This window comes from Varanus komodoensis, unplaced genomic scaffold, assembly GCF_004798865.1.
Source record: "Varanus komodoensis strain SLA01 unplaced genomic scaffold, ASM479886v1 scaffold6_4, whole genome shotgun sequence".
Taxonomy (NCBI): Eukaryota; Metazoa; Chordata; class Lepidosauria; order Squamata; family Varanidae; genus Varanus; species Varanus komodoensis.
Window position 1 is genome coordinate 3,944,954 of NW_025336347.1, and position 19,699 is coordinate 3,964,652.

A 19,699-nucleotide genomic window follows, 5' to 3' on the forward strand; every position below is an offset into this window, starting at 1 on the left:
AAGAAGGCCCTTGACTGGATAAAGTCTATCAAATGCCACAAGATCCTGTATTACCCATTCACAGAATTGAAGAAGACGGTGTGCTCACTTTCGTATGCATCTCGTGTGCATCGCTCTTCTCACTGTCACTTCTCCCATCCCAGTTTGACAGGGCGGCCACAGCTGATATTGCCAGTGTTGACTGCCACTGTAGAGGAGTGCATGAAATAATTCAGTCCCAAGACCTTTAATATATAACACGGCAGATTTACTGTAAAATCCCATGGAGTATTACTGCAAATAATAGGTAAGTAAAAAGTCAATAGGTCTTGGGATAATAGAAGCTTTTGAAGTAATCAATATTCTTCAGTCACATTGGCTCTCAAGAAAACAGACTATCTTTCTTTCTCTCTTTTCTTTTATTATACTCATACCCTGGCTTTAATCACTCAAGCTTCAATCAATAACAATATGGAAAGCAATGCATTTTTAAATGCACAAAACTTTTTCATTTATTTGAAAAAAAAATATAAGCATCTCTTTCTTGTGACTTTCCTTCTTGCTACAAATAAAATGGGCAAGGAGTTTAGCCATGTCATAAATTCAGAATTATGCCAGGATTCAAGCAGATCTCAATCTTGCTAACTACTAAATAGTGCCAGCTCTTTATTTGTACTACAGCATTCATCATGTCAATGTGAACTCCCAGATAACAGACTTTCCGAAGAGGTGGTATGTTTTAGAGATGTTGTTGTTGTTATCTGCCATTTCCAAAATATCCTATCTGACTTATGGCAACCCTATAAATGAAAGGTCCCCAAAATGTCCTATCCATGACAGCCCTGCCTGGCTGTTCTGAACAGGCTGCAGCTTCCTTTATGGAGTTCATCCATCTCATATTTGGTCTTCCTTTTCTTCTTCTGCCTTTGACTTTCCCTAGCATGATTGCCTTCTCCAGGATGTTTTAGAGATCTTACACAACTCTTGCATATTTATTTTTATTTATTAAAACATTTTTATGCCGCCCCATTCGCCGAAGCCTCGGGGCGGCTTACAACCATAAATTATAAGGTTCCACACAGGGAAATGCATAAAAATTATTTAATTTCTATACTAGCCAATGAATGGGCCTTAAGTCAGACTAGTATTGGTTAAAACCCTGACTTGTGATGGCTCTCTTCAACCACATGAGGGTGTGATTTAGCACTCCTGAATGCTTTTTTCCCTTAAGTCAGGCTAGTATTGGTTAAAACCCTGACTTGTGATGGCTCTCTTCAACCACATGAGGGTGTGATTTAGCACTCCTGAATGCCTTTCTCCCTTTTTTCCTTAGAAAGAAAATGTGCCCAACAGTTCAGAACAACATGACTTGTGGGAATGCATTGCAACAATTCAAATGAGTGTCTCTGTAGAATTATATTGTTGAGCTCTTTTGTTATTAAATTATGAGCATGCCTGCCATCTAATTTAGTCAAGAAGAGAACTGACAAATATGGCAGCTCTTTGTTACACAGTTCTAAGTCAGACAGTAGAACATCAGGGATACCTTATGCCTGATAATACAATCTGTTATCTCTAGGTCTAGTTACTGTTGCAATTTGTTTCATGTTTGAACACATGCACATGCTGAAACTATTGATGCTAATTAGCCACAAAACATATTTCCTATGTAATTATCACTGGATGTTTTACTAAATGAAAATGGGAGACAAAAGAGTGTCTCAGCTCCAAGTGCTAAATGCCAGTGACCTCTTATTACCATCGAATTCAAAGCATAACAAATAGGTTTTCCAGCCATAGCTGTTGTGACAGAAAGTGCATTTTAACACACATGCACATACAACCTCCCATTGTCATAATAATGTGCATTCTGCATGGTCATTATTGGGACAGTAAATTCATGCGTCACATCTAGTTCGGAGATTATAGAATCACAGCACCATAGAATAAGAGGTATTTTCCTTCTTTATGACAGCCTTTGAGGTACCTATAGAGCGCTATCATGTCATCTCATGGTCGTCTTTTCTCAAGGCTGAACAAGCCCAATTCTTTCAGTCCCTTGTTGTAAGACTTACTTTCTACGCCCTGTATCATTTTGTTGCCTTCCTCTGAACTCTCTCCAGATCATCAGCACCTTTTGAACCTGGGTGCTCAAAACTGAATGTTGTATTCCAGGTGAGGTCTGACTACTGCAGAGTAAAAAGGAATGAGTACTTTTCTTTTCCTGGAAGTAATACCTCTATTTATGCAGCCCAAAATAGTATTTGCCTTTTTTCCAGCCGAATCACACTGCTGGTTCATATTTAGTTTGTCATCCACAACAACTCCAAAGCCCCACTCTGGACTATTGTTCAGCCAAGTATTTCCCATCCTGTATTAATACAGCCAATTTTTTTTTTTTTTTTTTGCCTGGGTGGAGAGCTTGGCATTTGTCCCTGTTGAATTTCATTCTGTTGTTTTCTGCCCTAGAGATTTGCTCTAGTGATTTCCCAAGGATTTAATTTAGATTGACTGATCTATAGTTCCCTAGTTTGTCTTTCTTCCCTTTCTTGCAGATGGGACAACAAAAACTCTTCTCCAGTTGCTGGCACTTTTCCTGTTCTCCAAGATTTCTGAAATATGATATTTAGTGGCTCAGAGAGCTCTTGTGCCAGTTCCTTCAATATCCTAGGGTGGAGTCCATCAGGTCCTGGAGATGTGAATGCATCTAGCTCTTCAAGGTGCTCCTTCACCATTTGTCTATTGCCATCCTTCCCTTTCATTTTGCATTTCCTCTTATGTAGGGAGACCACTTTTTTAATGGGAGAAGACTAAGCCAAAGCAGGAGTTGAGCTTTTCTTTGTCATCAGCTACCTCTTTGCCATCCTTGATAAGCTGCTGTATGCTCCTCTCTTTTGTTTCTTTTATTTTGTATGTAGCTGTAGAAGGCATTATTTTTTAGCATGCCTCCTAGCCTCAGCTCATAACTCACTTTAGCCTTCCTGACTCTGTCCCTACAAGTCTTTGTTGTCTATTTATACTCTACTTTTGAGGCTTGACTTCCATTTCCTGTACATGTTCTTCTTAGCTTTTACATTGTCTCCTTTTTGTGGAGCCATGAGAATTTCCTTTGTAGTCTTCTATTCTTTTCTTTGTTGGGATTAGTTGTTCTTGTGCTTTAAAATTTCTTAAGATCTCCCACCCATCTTGGACTCCTCTCTTCTTCAGGGTGGGTTGCCAGGGGATTTTGATTACCACTGACTTGCATTTCTTAAAACTGGCCCCTTTCAACTCAAGGATACATAAGCTGCAGTCGATATTCACCATCCTCTTAATAGAAAATTAAAAAATGGTATGGGAGCTTTACCCCAAGGCAACCCGTGGCTGTTACTCTATCTACCAGATCATCTTTGTTGGTTAGTATTAAGTCCAGTGTAGCTGTTCCCCTCATCCTTTCCTCCACTTTCTGCTGGAGGAAGTTATTGGCTACATATGTGAGGAATCTCTTAGAAGGGCCATGTTTGGCTCCCAGTAATATCAGGGAAGTTGAAATTATCCATGATGACCATGTCATGTCTTGTTTCCACGCTGCCTACTGGTTTTTTGAAAGTAATGTCTTTGTCTTCTCATGATTTGGTGGGTGGTAGGAGGCATCGATGACTATGTTGCTTTTGTTTTTTGTTCCTCTAAAGTTGACTCAGATGCACTTGATGCAACTACTTAGCTTCTCCTCCTTTAATTCACTGCAGAAATAAGTATTCCTAATGTACAGTGTGATTCCTCCTCTCCTTTTATCCCGTATATTTTTCTTGAAGAGGCTGTACTCATCTATTCTTGAACTACAACTATGAGAATCTTCACACCATGTTTCAGTAATTGCCACAAGATCATAGCGGCCTTTGTGTACTTGGAGTTCAAGTTCATGTTGTTTATTACCCATGCTCTGGGCGTTGGTGGAGAAACATCGCAGTTCACTAGGGTTATAACCTGGTTTTGTTTCTGGTGGTGATTATTTATTTATTTAAAGATATTTGTATGCCATCCTTTGCGAGAGCCTCAGGACGGCTTACACAAATAAAATTCCAAAATACATAACAATATAATATAAATAAATTGATGACCCACTCTGGCTGCAATTAAAATACAGTAATAACATTCAATTATTAAAACTGATTAAATATTGATTAAATAAAAAGGTCTTAACCTGGCACTGAAAAACATATAATGAAGGCGCCAGGCGGACCTCTCTGTTCTTGAGATTTGTTCTGGTAGTGATGTGAAACAGTGATGGGCATGTGGGCCATGTGTTACCTAACCTGGTTACAGAGGGACGGAGGTCTTGCCTCTTCCCAAACACCCTAACTGTAGATGGTTTACTTGGCCCCAACTTATTGAAACCGCTGAGACTGCAGCATCTGAAAAATGGATGGGCAATGCAGAGTAGGTACATTTATTTCTTTATTTAGAAGATTTCTAGGCCGCCCCATTCGCCGAAGCCTCGGGGCGGCTTACAAATAAATGGGGAGGGAAGAAGGTGTGGAAAGGGGCAACCAAAATGATCAAGAGTATAGAGCATCTCTGCTGTGAGGAAAGGTTACGAGCACTCTCCAGGGCCATTTTACAATGCCGCATGTTGAAGAAGGGACCCCAGAAAGCACAGCACTCAGGCCTGAGCAGCTCTCTGCACAGGCTGCGCGCTCAACCTCTCATTCTGGGAGAAAAGCAGACATGGGCGGTGATGGCAAGAATGGGGGAAAACTGGCAGCACTGGTCACTCCTGTTGATCTCTCAGACATATTTGCAGCATGAAATCCCTCCACTGAGCACCACCAATGGTATCTTCCAGTAATCACAGGCTTCCCACTAGCCTGCATTATTGCTCAGGACCAGCAGCTGTGTCCTTTATTCCTCTGCATATGCAAATACAAGTACATTCAGCAATTACAGTGATCTGCAAAAACCTAATGCTCAAACATCAGATGCATGCTTACATTCACAAAGCAGTTAGCTAGAGATCTAGAGATTCAGCCACTATTTGTTTGGGCAGTTATGTGTGCAAAATGCTGATATATTTATTTGTGGGCCAAAAACCCTTCCCACTGATATCTATAGCGCACAGAAAATTATGCATTCCCTGCTCTTCCCCATGACTTATTCTGATCTGTGCTATTTTAGAAAAGGAATGCAAGGCTATCTTTTGACAAATGACAGTGCAAACTCAGTCAAAAAGAAAAAGGCCACGTTTAGAAACCAAAGCCAACTAGACAGTCAGATATGTTATCATATTGCGCAGTTAAAGTAGTAATCATAAACAGTACAGTGTTACATAAGGATCAACCCTGCTGAGGAACTTTATGTTGACTTCTCTTTTGCCCTAAAATACACTAACCATGATTCTTTTCTTTACCAATCTGGCAGGCTTGGATTGGTTCTACTGGCTAAAATTTGCTCAGGGACCATATAAGCAATCAAGTGGAGCCAATTTTAACCTGCTGCAACTGTTTCAGTATCAATTAAATAATTTTCCCACTCAGATATATTGCAACTTCTCATTCTTTGATGGCTTCTCTGTATGAGGTGCTTACCGGTATTTGTGATCACAGAAGTTTGCAAGGCCTTAACACAAAGTTATCATCCGCAGGGGCCTTCCCTCCCTTGAGTTTTCCAGCTTTTGTCATAGCATTTTTTAGAACAAGCAAAGAGTGGTATTATCCTAAATGGCACTATTATTTGCTACAGAAGCTTAAGTTTTAAATAATTCTGCTCTATACCACAATACTACCTTGTGTTGTGTAATGGAACATATAGAAATGTAAAGATGAAAACCTCTGGGGAAAACTCATGCGAAGAATGCTTTAATCCTCTGTAAAGAAAACAGAAGACTTCTTGGTAATGGGCCAGGCTATACATCCCATGCAGAGAAGCCCATTGTTTCTTGAATTCCTGCTTTTATCCTTCCATGGATTTTTTCAAACATTAAGTTTTGTGTGACAAGTATTGCCAATAGCTCTTAGACTGCCACAAATCTCTTTTCTGGCCATAGAGAACAAGGTAAAATTGTATGGAATAATTTACTAGGGAGCAATATACATATCAGATGATATAAGCATCACAGAATCACATCTGTGCAAAAAGTATGTCATAAGATTTTATATTATTTTTTTCTTTCCCAATATTTTGAAATGAACATTTTAACTGCCACCATAAAGTATATTTAGGGTATATTATGGTATCCCAAGGTGTACTTATTGGTTTCCTTTAAGTTCTGTAGGCTTCCCTGTGTTTCTCAGTACTCCTTTAACTCATTGATCTTATGTTATGCACAGTGACTGACAGATCAGGCATTCTTCCTAACAGGTTCCTATGAACCATGGCCATGTTACAAGCAGCTTTGTATTGTAACTGAAAGCACTGCTGGTGCGACATGAATATTAAATAGTAGCAGTTATAAGGAATATTCTTAGAGACTATATTGGTAATACATAAGAAACAATTTAAGAAGCATCTAAAATCTTAATATTATGAACACTGTATATGTAGATTACATGTATAACACGTCAAAGACTTAAAATATCATTTTAGTGTCACTAAGAATTTGTTTTAGGTTACTGTCTTGCTGTATGTATTTTCTAGATGACCAGTTTTCATCAGTTGCTTTCCATGGAATTCAGCCTCAAATGATGGGGTTAGCTGCACAGCCACGACACGTTTCTTTTCATATGCTTCTACTCCTGGAGCATGTTCCCAGTGGACATGTTAGAATGGGTGATGCAATCACTTGGAAAGAGCTGAAGATCAAAACAGATCCTAAACTTGACATGGTAAGAGAATGAATTCCCCACAACAGAAATGGTGTTCGATTATCTGTGAATAACCAGCTATGTAGTGAGATTATGGCTTACTGTTTCCTCAACGGACTGAGCTAGAGAGTAATGAATCATGATCCTGACATATAGCCTGAATATTACATCAAAATGGTCTTGTGAATCAGTAATTCTTGCATAGTAGCAGACAAATGGTTTATCAAATGGTGTGCAGCTATGTTTGGAGGCACATACTCACTTGTCAACTCACATGATATTCTGAGCTATGCTTCCTCCAATATTTTCTAAATTGGCCATGGATGTTTCATTGATGAGGAGGAAGGTAAATGATGCACAAATTGCAGGCATGGGAACTTTGGCTTGAATATACTGGAATGCATGACATTTTATTATTCTAGTCTATTCTCTTGTATGAAGTGCATATAGCTTGATAATTGTTCATACAAAACAAGAATTGCTTAATAAGAAATTTGGCCACTCTTTTCCCCCCCTAAAGTCACACATACTGGATGACAGGCAGTAAACCCAGTTTCGCCTGACAGAGTTTGTGCAAATGAAGCTTTTTGGATTTGTCTGAGGAGATTGTTTAAGTTTTTAGAGAGTATTGGTTGGTACTATCTACCTCTGAACTGTAAAGGAAACTCTATACTTTTCAATGGAGAGAAACAAATATTAGTCCCACACCACAGAAAGACAAGGGAGTAGTAATTGATCATTTTTTTTTTCACATCCTAACAAAAATTTTATTAGAATCAATAAAATCTTCTATATAAAATGCACACTCACAAACTTTATTTTATTAATAGCCTGCTTAGCAACTTATCCACTATTTCTTCACAGGCAAAAAAGATTTTAAAAAATGAAGAACGTGAAACAGTTTTATATTTAAAGATAAAAGTAATATTGTCAAAAAAAAACGTTTAGTACAGCCATATGCTTCTTTCCATCTGAGCTGGGAAAAGATGCTATGTTGGGAGGAAGAAATGAAGGCATCATCTTTGAATCTATTTTTATGAAATATTTAATGCATAACACAAAACAGATATGGCAAACATACTAATGAACCAGTTCCCATCCGCTTTATTTCTGGATAAACTCAAGATTATGAGCTTCTACAATATTTATATCTAAACATGAACTGATGGAGTTAATTGAAGCACCTTTGCACTGAAAAACCAGTGCCTGATGTCTGAAAGACATTCTGACTTGCATGCTGTGCTGAAATCAAGAGGTTTTCCAGCCTAGCTTGCATAGCAGATTATTGCAATGGACTCCAGGATCTACTATAAAGAATGTCCAGAAGCTTCAGTTGGTACAAAATGTAGTAGCCAGGCTGCTAAAAGGGGCATGGTAACAGGACCCTTAGACACATGTCCTGAAAGATTGGCTCCAGTTGGCAACTGCTTTCCAGGCTCTATTCAACAGAGTCTATTGCAAGTGCTTTAAAGCCCTTAATAGCTTAGGACTGGCTTCCTGAAGGACCACCTGTTTTACTAAAATGTGGTTTCTGTGTACCATCCTCAAGAGATGTCCAACTTAAGGTGATCCTATAAATGAAAGCTTTCCAGAATGTCCATCCCATGACAGCCCTGCTCAGCTCTTATGCATTTAAGGCTGTGCCTTCCTTTACAGAGTCAATCCATCTCTCATTTTCTTCTTTTTCTGCTTTCAACTTTCCCTAGCATGATTGTCTTCTCCAAGGAGATTGCTCCAGGGAGTTTTGCCTTCTCATGATGTGCCCAAAGTATGACAGCCTCTGCATAGGCCATGCAAGATTAAAGACAGCCCATCCTTAATAGTCAGCCTCACTCATCCCAAAATAACCACTGACATGAAGAAATGTCTTCTGTGATCCAGGATATGTTTTATTTGCTTTTAGCTAAGTTTACCTTCATATTTTATTTATACCTCTTTACTGTGTGAATTATAGATTGAAGCAAGTTAATGGATAGATACTCATGATAAGGAATTATGTATATAAGTCCTGAATCTTTCATAATGCTGCCCCACATGTCTTTAAGTCTGTTTGTGTGGATCTGCCTTCTCTTCCTCCTGTCTGGGCATGCAAAATATAATCTGAAAGCTGAGAGAGTAGTAACAGACTGTGGAGTCCCCCACTGCTCCTTCTTTTTCCATTTTTCCAAGTGCCCATACCTAACACTATATCATAAAAACAATTAAAGACTATTTAAAATCAGAATATAAAGTCTGTTCAAAACCACAAGCACCAAATTTAAATAGTGGATAATCCATAAGCAACAACCTCAACTTAACAAAATGCATCTATGTATTCTCCTCTCATGCCCTACCTTCAGCACTTGCCTTATGGTTTCCTTAAACCAGCATTTCCTTTTGAACCAGGAAAATTTGATTTAATCTTGACTAACTTACCAGAGCATGAGACCAGGATGATATGACCTCTTATTTACCTCCCGCCCTTACTGGCAGTACCTTCCTGGACTCCTCTCTGGGTGAACAGTAAAGGGCGCAGATGAAACAGGCAGAGAACTGATAGCAACAGGATAATCAAGCCACAATTTTCACTGGAAACATGCATGACAAAACAGGAGCTGCCACACTCTGGACACATCATGAGGTGGCAAGATGCACTGGAAAAGAAAAGCATGCTATAGAAAGTCAAGGCAGAAGAATAGGAAAACCAGCCAGGAGATTGATTGATTCTATAAAGGAAGCCATGGCCTTGTGTTTACACAACAGTACAGGGCTGTCAAGGACATTTTCAAGGGCACGCATTCATAGTCACCACCAGCAACATCTTGATGGCACACAGCAGTAACAATTATTTATTAGAATGAGATTCTTATGCTGAAACTGCCTGTATGCTTTGAAAGTCTGGCAAAACAGGCTAGTTTTTTACTCAGTTAAGATCAATCAAGCTTTTCTAGGATGGACATACAAAGTTAATATGCTACAGCAAATGAGGAACAACCGGGGGCTTTATAGTACCAACTTTCCTATGCTGCACTTTGTAGAATTTATGACACAAAAACCCCCTTATGACTCCATTCAGAAGAGATGCTGATGATATATTTTAGATATTAAATATGCTACAATTTTGATTGTGGACTACATAGAGTGATTTACAACAGTTGTCTAATTCATCCTCACTTCATTATCAATTCACCAGTCTCTGGACATGCAGATAGAAGAAGCCAAGTATTTCTTACATTCTGAACATTGCTAGAATATTAGTACTGAGGAAAATGGTTTGTTCCTAGTGGTATTTCCCACTGAAGCTCTGTGCAAACATGAGCTTCCCAAATACCCTATCTCTTTATTCCAGCCTCAGTTCTGAATCTTTATAATGGGAGCACTAAAGTGCAATCTTATGCATACCTACTCAGAAATACGTCCCATTTAGTTCAGTGCAATTAACTTTGAGGAATGTGTGTACAGGGTTGCAGACCTAGGGTGCAAGCCTATGCAGATTCAGGCAGAAAAAAGCCATACAACTCCCAGTATCACTGGAATATGATGGGAGTTTTAGGGCTTTTTCCTGTCTAAACAGCCATAGGATTTCACCTTTAATGACTTTAACTTAAGAAATTTTTGTGCTGAGGATGAACTGTATAACTGTTGCAAATCGTTTTGTATGCTTCAAGGTGCCATAGGAAGTAATGAAAGGTTATAGTACCTACAATTTTCCAACCTTTTCCCCAGCAAGAAAGTTATTGTGCCTTCTGCAATTTAATGGAACCCAGGAATTCAGTGGATGAATGAACTATTTGAGAGAACTTGTAAGGAAAACCAGTTGTATTTGAACCTGCGAATCAGTCTTTAACAGGACCATTCTATGTATGTTTGCACAGGAGTAAGTCCTACAACTTCCATTGTACCCCAGCCATGTGGGAGTTGCAGGACTTTCTAAGCATGTGTAAGATTGCACTGAACTAAAAGAGGGACATTTCTGAGTAGTCATGCACATGATTGCCCACAGTAGGCTGGGGGAATTGTGGGAGCTGTATGGCTTTCTAACGTCTTAACAATACACAGGAGCGCGACCTAAAAGCACAAAAGCCTGTATGGTGCAACAAATCATTTCTCAAACCCCACAGTGAGTATGCGCTTTGTTAGATAATACGCAGGTGCATGAACTCTCACCCTCGGTTACCAGAGAAGACGAGACTATCCGGAACTCTGCACATGTTCAATATGCATTCACGAACGAGAGGAAGAAAAATGGTAGTGCCGTTCACAGCCGACCAAGAAGCACAAGACGGGATCGCTCACGCACACAAACGCGGCTTCTCGCGTCTTGCGGGAGGCCGCAACGCGCTCTCGGGCCGCTAGAAGTCGCTGCGGGGCGGCGGCCGTAGAACAGCGCTGCGGCTGCTTCGGAAACCGGTCCCGAGCCTCTTCAAAGTGCCGCCTCCTTCGCCTCCCGCCCTTGCCGGCGGCGCCTTCCCAGACTCCTCTCCGGGTAAACAACGATGGCCGCAGATGAAGGAGGCGGAGAACAGGATAACAACATGGGGAACCACTTGCAGCTCATTCCCGGTAATGGCGGCTCCCTCAGGGCGCCTCAGGCAGGGCGGCCAGGCGAGCGTCCCTGCGGCGCAGCGGCGGGGGCAGACGGCGAAGGGAGGGCGAGGCAGAGTGACAGGGCTCGTCGGGGGCGCAGAAGCAGGAGGTCGCCTCATGCGGGTCTCTGACCGGGCACGCCTAATCCGGCAGAGGAAGGGAAACGGGGCGCCTGTGATTCCAGGAAAAGCAGGGGAGAGAAGAAGGGACGAGGAACCTGGAGAGAAGCCGCTGGGCGAGAGGGCCTGAGGCGCTGGAGGGAATGGGGTGGAAGCGGGAGAGGAGGACAGGGACCAGTGAAAAGGGGTGGCCGAGAGGTGGGACGCGTGTGCGTGGGCGCCGCGGACCCGAAGGGCCGAGGGCGCGTCTGAAAGGGCAGCTGTCGCTTGCGCAGGAAAGGGGCTGAAAGAGAAACTGAGAGGTGCGCTCCCGCTCTGGCAAAGGCGAGGGGCAAGGAGCAGGTGGGTCGGGGAGAGAAAAGGTGCGTGGCACCCTGCAATCAGTCAGTCCTCTAGGGAAGAGGGAGGGTTGAAGCATGGAGAAGATGAAACACTGGAGCACTGGGGGTGCGGGGACGAGTGGGATTTGTGGCGCTGGGGTGTGCCTGCAGCCTGGCAGCTTTTGTGACTGGAGAAGGACTGATGCGTTCAGACGCAAGAAAGGCAGAGGTGATACTAGGACACAAGAAATCGGCTTCTTAAAAAGAACAACAGATCTTGTCCCTTTCCAAATAAAAATAACACTAGTAGCAGGTAGAAAATCAAATGAGGGTGCAATGTTATGCATTTCTTGGCAGGAAAAAATCCTACAATCCCAGCATTCCCTAGCAGCCATGGGATTTATAGGACTTCTGCCTAAATATGTGTCGGACTGCACTCTAGGTGTTAGTTCATCCTTGAAAGTAGATGCAGTGATGTACCTCTCCTTAGCTTTTCCAGTTTCATTTCTGTAGTGCTGTTAAAAGCATAGTTGACCTGCCAGGAAACCAAACTCCTTAGTTTCATGGGGATACTGTCTGCAGTTCCCTGTGAAATGGGGTGGCAAATCAGTAGAAATAAAAGAGTAACTGCAAGGCAGAGGGACTAGTACCTGGAGTATTGAAAGGGAGGAGCAGGGGCTTGGGGGTAAGCAGCATTCCAGTTATAGAGCTTGGAGGTAACAGCAGAACAGAGGGCTAAAGTTCTAATAAAGTAGGAAAGTTTTTATGTTATTTAATAAGAATTGTATTGGGGATTGAGCTAATAGGATCAAAGGGAAATGTGTTATTTTAGGAGTAAGAATTCAAGTGCTGAAGTCAGGGACAAAGGAATGGGATGTATGAGATCTGGAAACCGAAGGAGAAATGTATATTAACTGAGGACAGAAAGAGAATAAGGGGGCATATTACTGGAGACAAGGACAGGTTGTCAGACATGCCTTGGGTAAAAAAGTGAGGTCTGAAGAATAGGCCATTAGCTGACAAGAAACAAACAAGGAAAAAGGCTATGGAGACTTGTAAAATAGAGCTTGTTTTCAGGATCAGGCCAAAGGCATTTTCAGACCTCCTGCAGATTATGAACAGTCAAATACCTCTTGTGAGTAGGCCTGACACATGGAACATTAAAGTTAGAAAGCAAGATGGCTGGAACATGGTGGGGAGAGCACTGTGGGAAGAGAACTAAGATTTGCATTAGATAAGCATCCTGTTTTATAAAGCCAGTCATACATTTTCTGAAGTCCACAAGTAGGTTGTGAAATAACCTTTCTCGGATGCTGTTTCTTCCCCACCAGTTGGTATTTAGAAATATACTGCATCTGAGCATGGATTAGCCCCTTAGATTATACCAAATTTGTAAATAAGTCCCACAAAAAACAGTTGTAACCCATTTTTCCACACTAACTTGGCAGGGGGGCAGGAACCACCTTTAGTAACCACAGGCTACTTGCTTAACAGAGTAATTGCCTTCTGCCAGGTGACTGAGTTCCTAGTTGACCACTTCCTCTGTTGCCTGCAGTAGGCATGTCATGAGCCGGGCGTTAGGCTAGAGCCGGGGGTTAGACTAGATGACCTGGGAGGACCCTTCTGTTTCGCTCTGTTTCTATGTTTCTGTAATTTGAATAAGAATAGCAAAATGTTTTGAAATTAAGAAACAAAAAGAGGGATCATTCAGAATCTGAGTAGCATGTACATGCTTCTGGATATCTTTCTGAATATCTGCTATTGTGTAGCTACCTCCCTGCTTCAGCACATTTTTTTTCCCAGTGAACTTTCTACAGAACCCCAAGCTATATTTTATGCTATCATAACAGAAAATACACAGTATTCACTACATTATCTTGTGGTAGAAATGTATATAAATTAATGTGTTGCATGAAAAAGTACTGAATCTAGTGCCAATAATTTTCATTAGTTATGCTGGAATGAAATTTTCTTTTGACTATTTTTCTTCTGCATTTTAGAAATCTTTATCACAGCTTTCCCCAGACCAGGGCTATCCATATTTGTTAAACTGTAATTGCCCATAATTCCCCACCAGCATGACCACTAGCTAGACATTCTGGTGGTCTGGGGATTACAACAATCAGATTACAACAGACATAGTTGGAGGATACCAGGTTGAAGAAGGCTGCTGAATCATGTCCCTTAGCTATATAAGTGTAGCATCTTAAATGCCTTCTAAATGAAAACATTTTAAATGTACAGTCCTATCACCTTTACATGCATCCTATGCCAAGAAAGAGCTGCGTCAGTGCTGAGTCGCACTGTCTCACCCCATGCTGACTATTTTACCTAGATGACCATTTTCAGCCACCTAAATAAAGCACTGGGGAAGGGAAGGAAGGAAGTTAGAATGGTGATAAGTTCACAAACCCTCCCTTCTATACCTCTTGACATGCCCCTTTTTCCTTCCCTGAGGCCTATTTACAGCCTTAGGGGAGAGGGCTTTTCCTATGGAGTCCCAGTTCCAGGGTCACTAAATAATCTCATGGCCTCCCAGATGATGTTGAAAGGCTATAAAATTATACCGCAAATACTTTTGGCTTTCAGTATAGAGAAGGTTAATTTTTTGTTTACTGTATTTGGCATTCTTCCATCTTTCAGAAAAGATAGTAAACTGTATATATAGTCAAAAGGTTGCCTCACTGTAGAGGCTTATAAAACAGAACAAGGATCTTATCTGCAGATTATCTTATCTTCAATCACAGTTTGGGCAATCATTCTAGGCTTCATGGTTTATGCAGGCAAGCATGAGTACAGAGGACAAATCCTCCTTCCTTGCTTGTCCTGCCATTGTGCACTGGCTTGTAGTAATCCAGAGTTCCCCATTAACATCCAAAAAACTGGTTTAATGCTTGTTAATGAACCTAGGATCATGTCACACTTTATGAAGCTTGAAATGATCATTTGAATCTTCTCTTATAAAGTTCTTCTAATTGATTTACCAGCATGACACTAAGATCATTACTAAGCACAAGTTCAAACTTCATTCCTTGTACATGTTAGTTGTGGGGAATGTTTGCCCCCCCTCCCCAGATGTTGATTGACTACAACTCTTACCAACTCTAGCAAGCATAGGAGATAGTGCAAGGCATTCAGAATGGCAATGATACATAGCAAAAGTGTTGTAAGGTGCCTTGCTAAAGTGTCCCACATACTACCAAAGAAGTATACTAGTAAAAGCACCATCCCCATGAGCAAACATATGTGATGGTCAGGGTTGCTAAGAAACAAGTCACATTTTATCAGCATTTTGAGTTACTTATTATATTTATGTATATTTCCCTCCCTGGACTTCAAAGAGGCATGCATAAGATTCCTAGGTAGCACTGATCAGGCCTAGCTTTTGCATAATTGCTGCATAATATTCCTGCCCTTAGTTGGTTAGTCAAAACACTGTTAGAGTGCTCCCCCTGAATCACCACCTCACAACAGATGGATGTTAGGACTTCATCATTTGATAGTTCACTGGTAGATTTGCCATTCCTATGGTTATGTTTCTATTTATTTTATAGAATAAATTCTCTATCCTGTAGATTTAAAATAGAAATAATACTAGTAATTGACAAGACCATTAAGATAATTGAGAATATTTGAGTAACAAAATTTGTGGATATGCTTTATGGCTCAGAAATCACAAAAGGTTAGCAGAATGGCCTATCTGATGGGAGAAATAAGACCTTAGGAATTGGAAATCAGTAAAACAAAACCCTTTTATTACAAGAAGTTTGATATGCTACTATTGCTAACTTAACATACTTTAATAATTTAGGAAGCACCTAACATTTCTAATTATTATTATTGCATTGCATTTATATTCCACCTTTTATCCTCTTGTGAAGAACCCAATCTTATTACTTATTTTATTAATTAAACTTAAATTGTTCTCCATCACTTCATTTTATCTTCACATCAGCCCTGTGTGGGAAGTTATATTGAGAGTCTGTGACTGGCCCAAAGTCATCCTGTGAGCTTCATGGCTGAGTGGCAACTATGATCTCTTGGGTCCCCAATCCAGCACTAACTACCATAGTGGTTTTCTGTAGTTGCTCTACAGATATTAAAAAGCAAGGGCTTGGGATTGGATCCAGATGTACTCATATTGGGAGTAGATCCACTGACATTGGGTAATTGGTTGTAAGTAACTTAAACCCCATTTATTTCAGTGGGTAAGTTGACTGAACTGGAGCTAACCCTAAGATATGATAACAAAAGAAATGAGGAGAAAGGAGAGGAATCATGGTTAGTGTGTTGGACTGAGAAGACCAAAGTTGGAATTCCCATGAAGCTCACTGAGAGACCTTAGCTCATTTATTCCTGTAACCTAATCTAGGTCACATGGTTGTGAAGGAAAAAGTGGGTGGGGAGTCATTTATACTATCTCCTGTAGTGATGGTGGTTAACAATTAAAAACAAGAAAGTTCCAGTACCATTTCTTGAAGTTATATAACTGGAATGGCTGCTGTGGAAATTGTTCTAGAGAAAATAAGGTCTCATAAGCTTAGATACGACTTTTTCTTTGCTTTGGCTGTCGTCATTCACTATAAACCTGGAAAATCAAAATGTTTAAAAATGGGTCTGTTGGATTCCTAAGTAGCATGCTATGTGTTGTTGGGTTAGGTTGCTTTGAACTAAATATGCTGTAGTGGTAAGAGAGGATAGTTTAGGATAGTGCTGGTTTGGTTTGGTAAAAAAAGTCTGTTGCTAAAACCTTTATCTTCAGTTGATTAATCCTTTAATGATTATAGTAATAGGACTGCTCATTCTGGTAATTGAAAGATGCTGCATTTGAAAGTATATGTACAGAAATACAAGACACTCAGGTGGGCAAGCACAAATTCATCAAATAAACATGCAGAGAGGACACATAGGTTAGTTTGCCATATATTGGCATATATCAAATGGACATTGATCCAAGAAGTCAGTATGCAGCCCCACTGGTTGGTAAGTGGGGCCTTGTGACACTTACCTGTGTTCTTTCATTTTATGAAACATCACATGTACTTCTTTTAGTGAGCCTTCCTTAGAAGCAGAAGAAAATTGGGCTGGGAAACTGGAAGAATTGGCTAGGCCCCACCAGAAAGAAGTGTGATTCATATGCTATAGAGCTAAAGGTACAAACAAAATAATGTACATAAGGAATATAAGATATACAAAATTGAGGTTAAATAAAGAATGACTATAGGATAGCCAAGAGCCATTGCGGTTTGGTGGTTAGAATGTTAGGTAGAAATTTGGGAGATCTGAGTGCTAAACCTCACTCACTGAGGAAGTTTACTGGGTAACTATAGGTCAGCCACTGACTCAGTCTAACCTGGTTGTTATGAGAAAGAAGAGGACAGTTATGTAATATGCCATAAGTTTATTTCAAGAGTAGGAAGTGCAGGATTCAAATGTAATAACACTGAAAATATTTTTAATACAACTTAAGATAGTTCATGGATCCTGGCCTGTGTTAATATAGACCTGCATACTTGACCTGTATTCATCTTTTTCTTCCTTTGTGGGCACAATCCCATGCATGTTTAGACAGAAAAAACTCCCACAACTTACAGGATTCCTCAGATAAGATAAACTCTTTTTCTATTTATACATGCATCTGATAGTGGCCTTAGTGGCATAAGTGGCAATATGCATCCAGATGCAATCAGATGACATCATAAGCAACAGGGTAAGGCTTTGCTATGGAGCTTGATCTGGATTATGTCCTGTGGTTTGGAGCCTGGTGGATCAGTAAAAAGCTCCAGCCCTCTTTAGCATACTTGCATCATGTTACTGATGGTAGTGGAGCTACAGCTGATTCACTCTGCTATTGCACCCACTCACTCTTTTTAATACAATTTTATTTAAGGGATGAACATACCAGCCTTCAACAAGTTTCAGGACAGATAACAACAGATTTGCAGAGAAGCTTTCCAATTAGCAATTGCGAAATAAACAGTGCAACTGCTAATCATTAGCAGTAAAGTGTGGATATCAAATTTAATTTAGGAGAACAGTCTTCCCCTAAGCAGACTATAAATATGCTAATAAAGTTCCTCCATGTGGAATTAGTTCTGAAATGTTGAGCATAACATGTTGCAGTTAAATTTAATATATAGATCAATTTGGCTGGTCACACAACTTGAAGGTTGCTTCTTATACACAATCTGCATGCTGGTTGTGTGATTTACATTATTACTTCCAGCTGGTATGTGTTATTGTGACATCTGAACTTCATGAAGGTGACAAGCTACCTAGCAACCCTAGAACAGACTGTGAGTTCTGGTGGTTTGTTAATTACCGAGTCTCACCATTTTTGGATGTCACAGTAGCCACACAGGGAATTGGTTATTATGTAAATCGGGCTGGCATATGACCAGGTAGTTCACAAGCCAGCATAGTTAATTAACTTTTCTGTCATGTGAACCAGGTCAATAGAAGCAGGAACAAAATTTTCATCCGCAGGCTTAAGGTTAAAAATTAAAGTGACTTCAACTTGAGTTGGAACAGAATAATTTCTTATCTAATATTAAATGTGGCTAGCAATTGTAATATTAATCTGTGGAATGGCCTCATTCCCTAAGGAATACTTACTTAGAATATACTTAAAAGAAGAAAATTAATAATGTGAAGACCTAACTAGGTTGGGGTGCTTAGAGTCTTGTGGCTTGGCTGTGCATTGGCCTGTGTTTTTGGACAGTAAAATGGAGAAATGGAGAGGAACAACAAAGTCATGAAAAAACATACTGCACTTAGTCATGAGCAGTAGGGTGGTTTGCATGATATTGTTGCACATGTAACCTTTAAATAATGAATCTGATAGCAAGAAGATTGTGGCTAGATTTTTTTTTTTCAAATATAATATGCTAGTTGCAAGTTAATCAGCAGGATTTATGTTAAATAAGCATCTATTTCTAAGTCTAGTGTTTAGGAATGTTCAACCCAAATACTGTTGCATATCTTTAATGAAAAGATGGATTCATTTAATAAAAGTGTGGGACCTGGATAGAAGTAAGGGAAACTTGACTTTTTCTACAGTGATATGTTGACTTTATACTTTGAATAATTTCTATGATTTATTAAACTAATTTTTGCTATTGGCACTCTTGGTAAGCCCATTGTTTTGCCCTTTTTATCATCTGCTAGTGCAGCATAATTTGAATTATGTGAATTACTCAATTGATAAGTGGGAAATTCACCCTTAAAGCAAACTAGTCTCAGAGGTTTTCAGACCTGGGGCCACTTTTAAGCCCAACCTGAAATATGGGGCCATTATAGTTTGTCATATATGTGTATGTGTATATGAGCTACATACACAAGAATTCAGGGGATAGTATTTTTGATGTTACCTACATGAGGTTTGCGCATAATCCAGTCACTGCTCATGAAGCAAACTTGAATTTTCATGAGCAAGACTTTTAATAATGTTTCCGCATCCATAGTAATCTGTCCGATATTTATATAAAGGTTTATGATCTAATCCCCATCTCTGTTTGAGCATTCATAATCAATTTTGACTATAAACTACAACTGTCAGAGTTGGCCAATTAAAATTAAATATCTCCTTTTTACATCTGTATTTTCTAGTACTTAATAAAAACAAATAAAATCTTATTTTTATCTTATTATATTTGAAGTTTTTCAAATTGTAGCTTGAATTCCATCTCAATATGATAAAGAGAGAGGTTTGTATATCTTCATCTGTCTAAATGTGAGAAGACCAAAGTGATGGACTTCGGGGTTTTTCCATTGTGCCAATGCAGTATAATGAGTCATCTCTCTTCCCAGACTTTAGGAGCCCTTGGCCAACATGTAACACAGTTAGGTTGCTGATTTATTTCTCATAGAAATAAGGGATAGTGGGGTGGGGAAGCAATTATCATAAGGCAGACTTAAGAATGAAGCATGGCTTAAA

At 39.9% G+C, this 19,699-nt stretch overlaps 1 protein-coding gene across 2 annotated transcripts in view; it reads left to right on the plus strand.

Moving 5' to 3' along the window:
- Positions 1–11,192: 11,192 nt before the first annotated feature.
- The window catches only part of CRBN (cereblon), a 32,413-nt gene continuing 23,906 nt past the window's right edge, over positions 11,193–19,699 (plus strand). For both annotated transcript variants that reach the window (XM_044451858.1, XM_044451859.1), the window contains exon 1: positions 11,193–11,300. In XM_044451858.1, the coding sequence (XP_044307793.1) occupies positions 11,234–11,300 (67 nt within the window). In that variant the 5' untranslated portion in view covers positions 11,193–11,233. The remainder of the gene's footprint in view (positions 11,301–19,699) is intronic.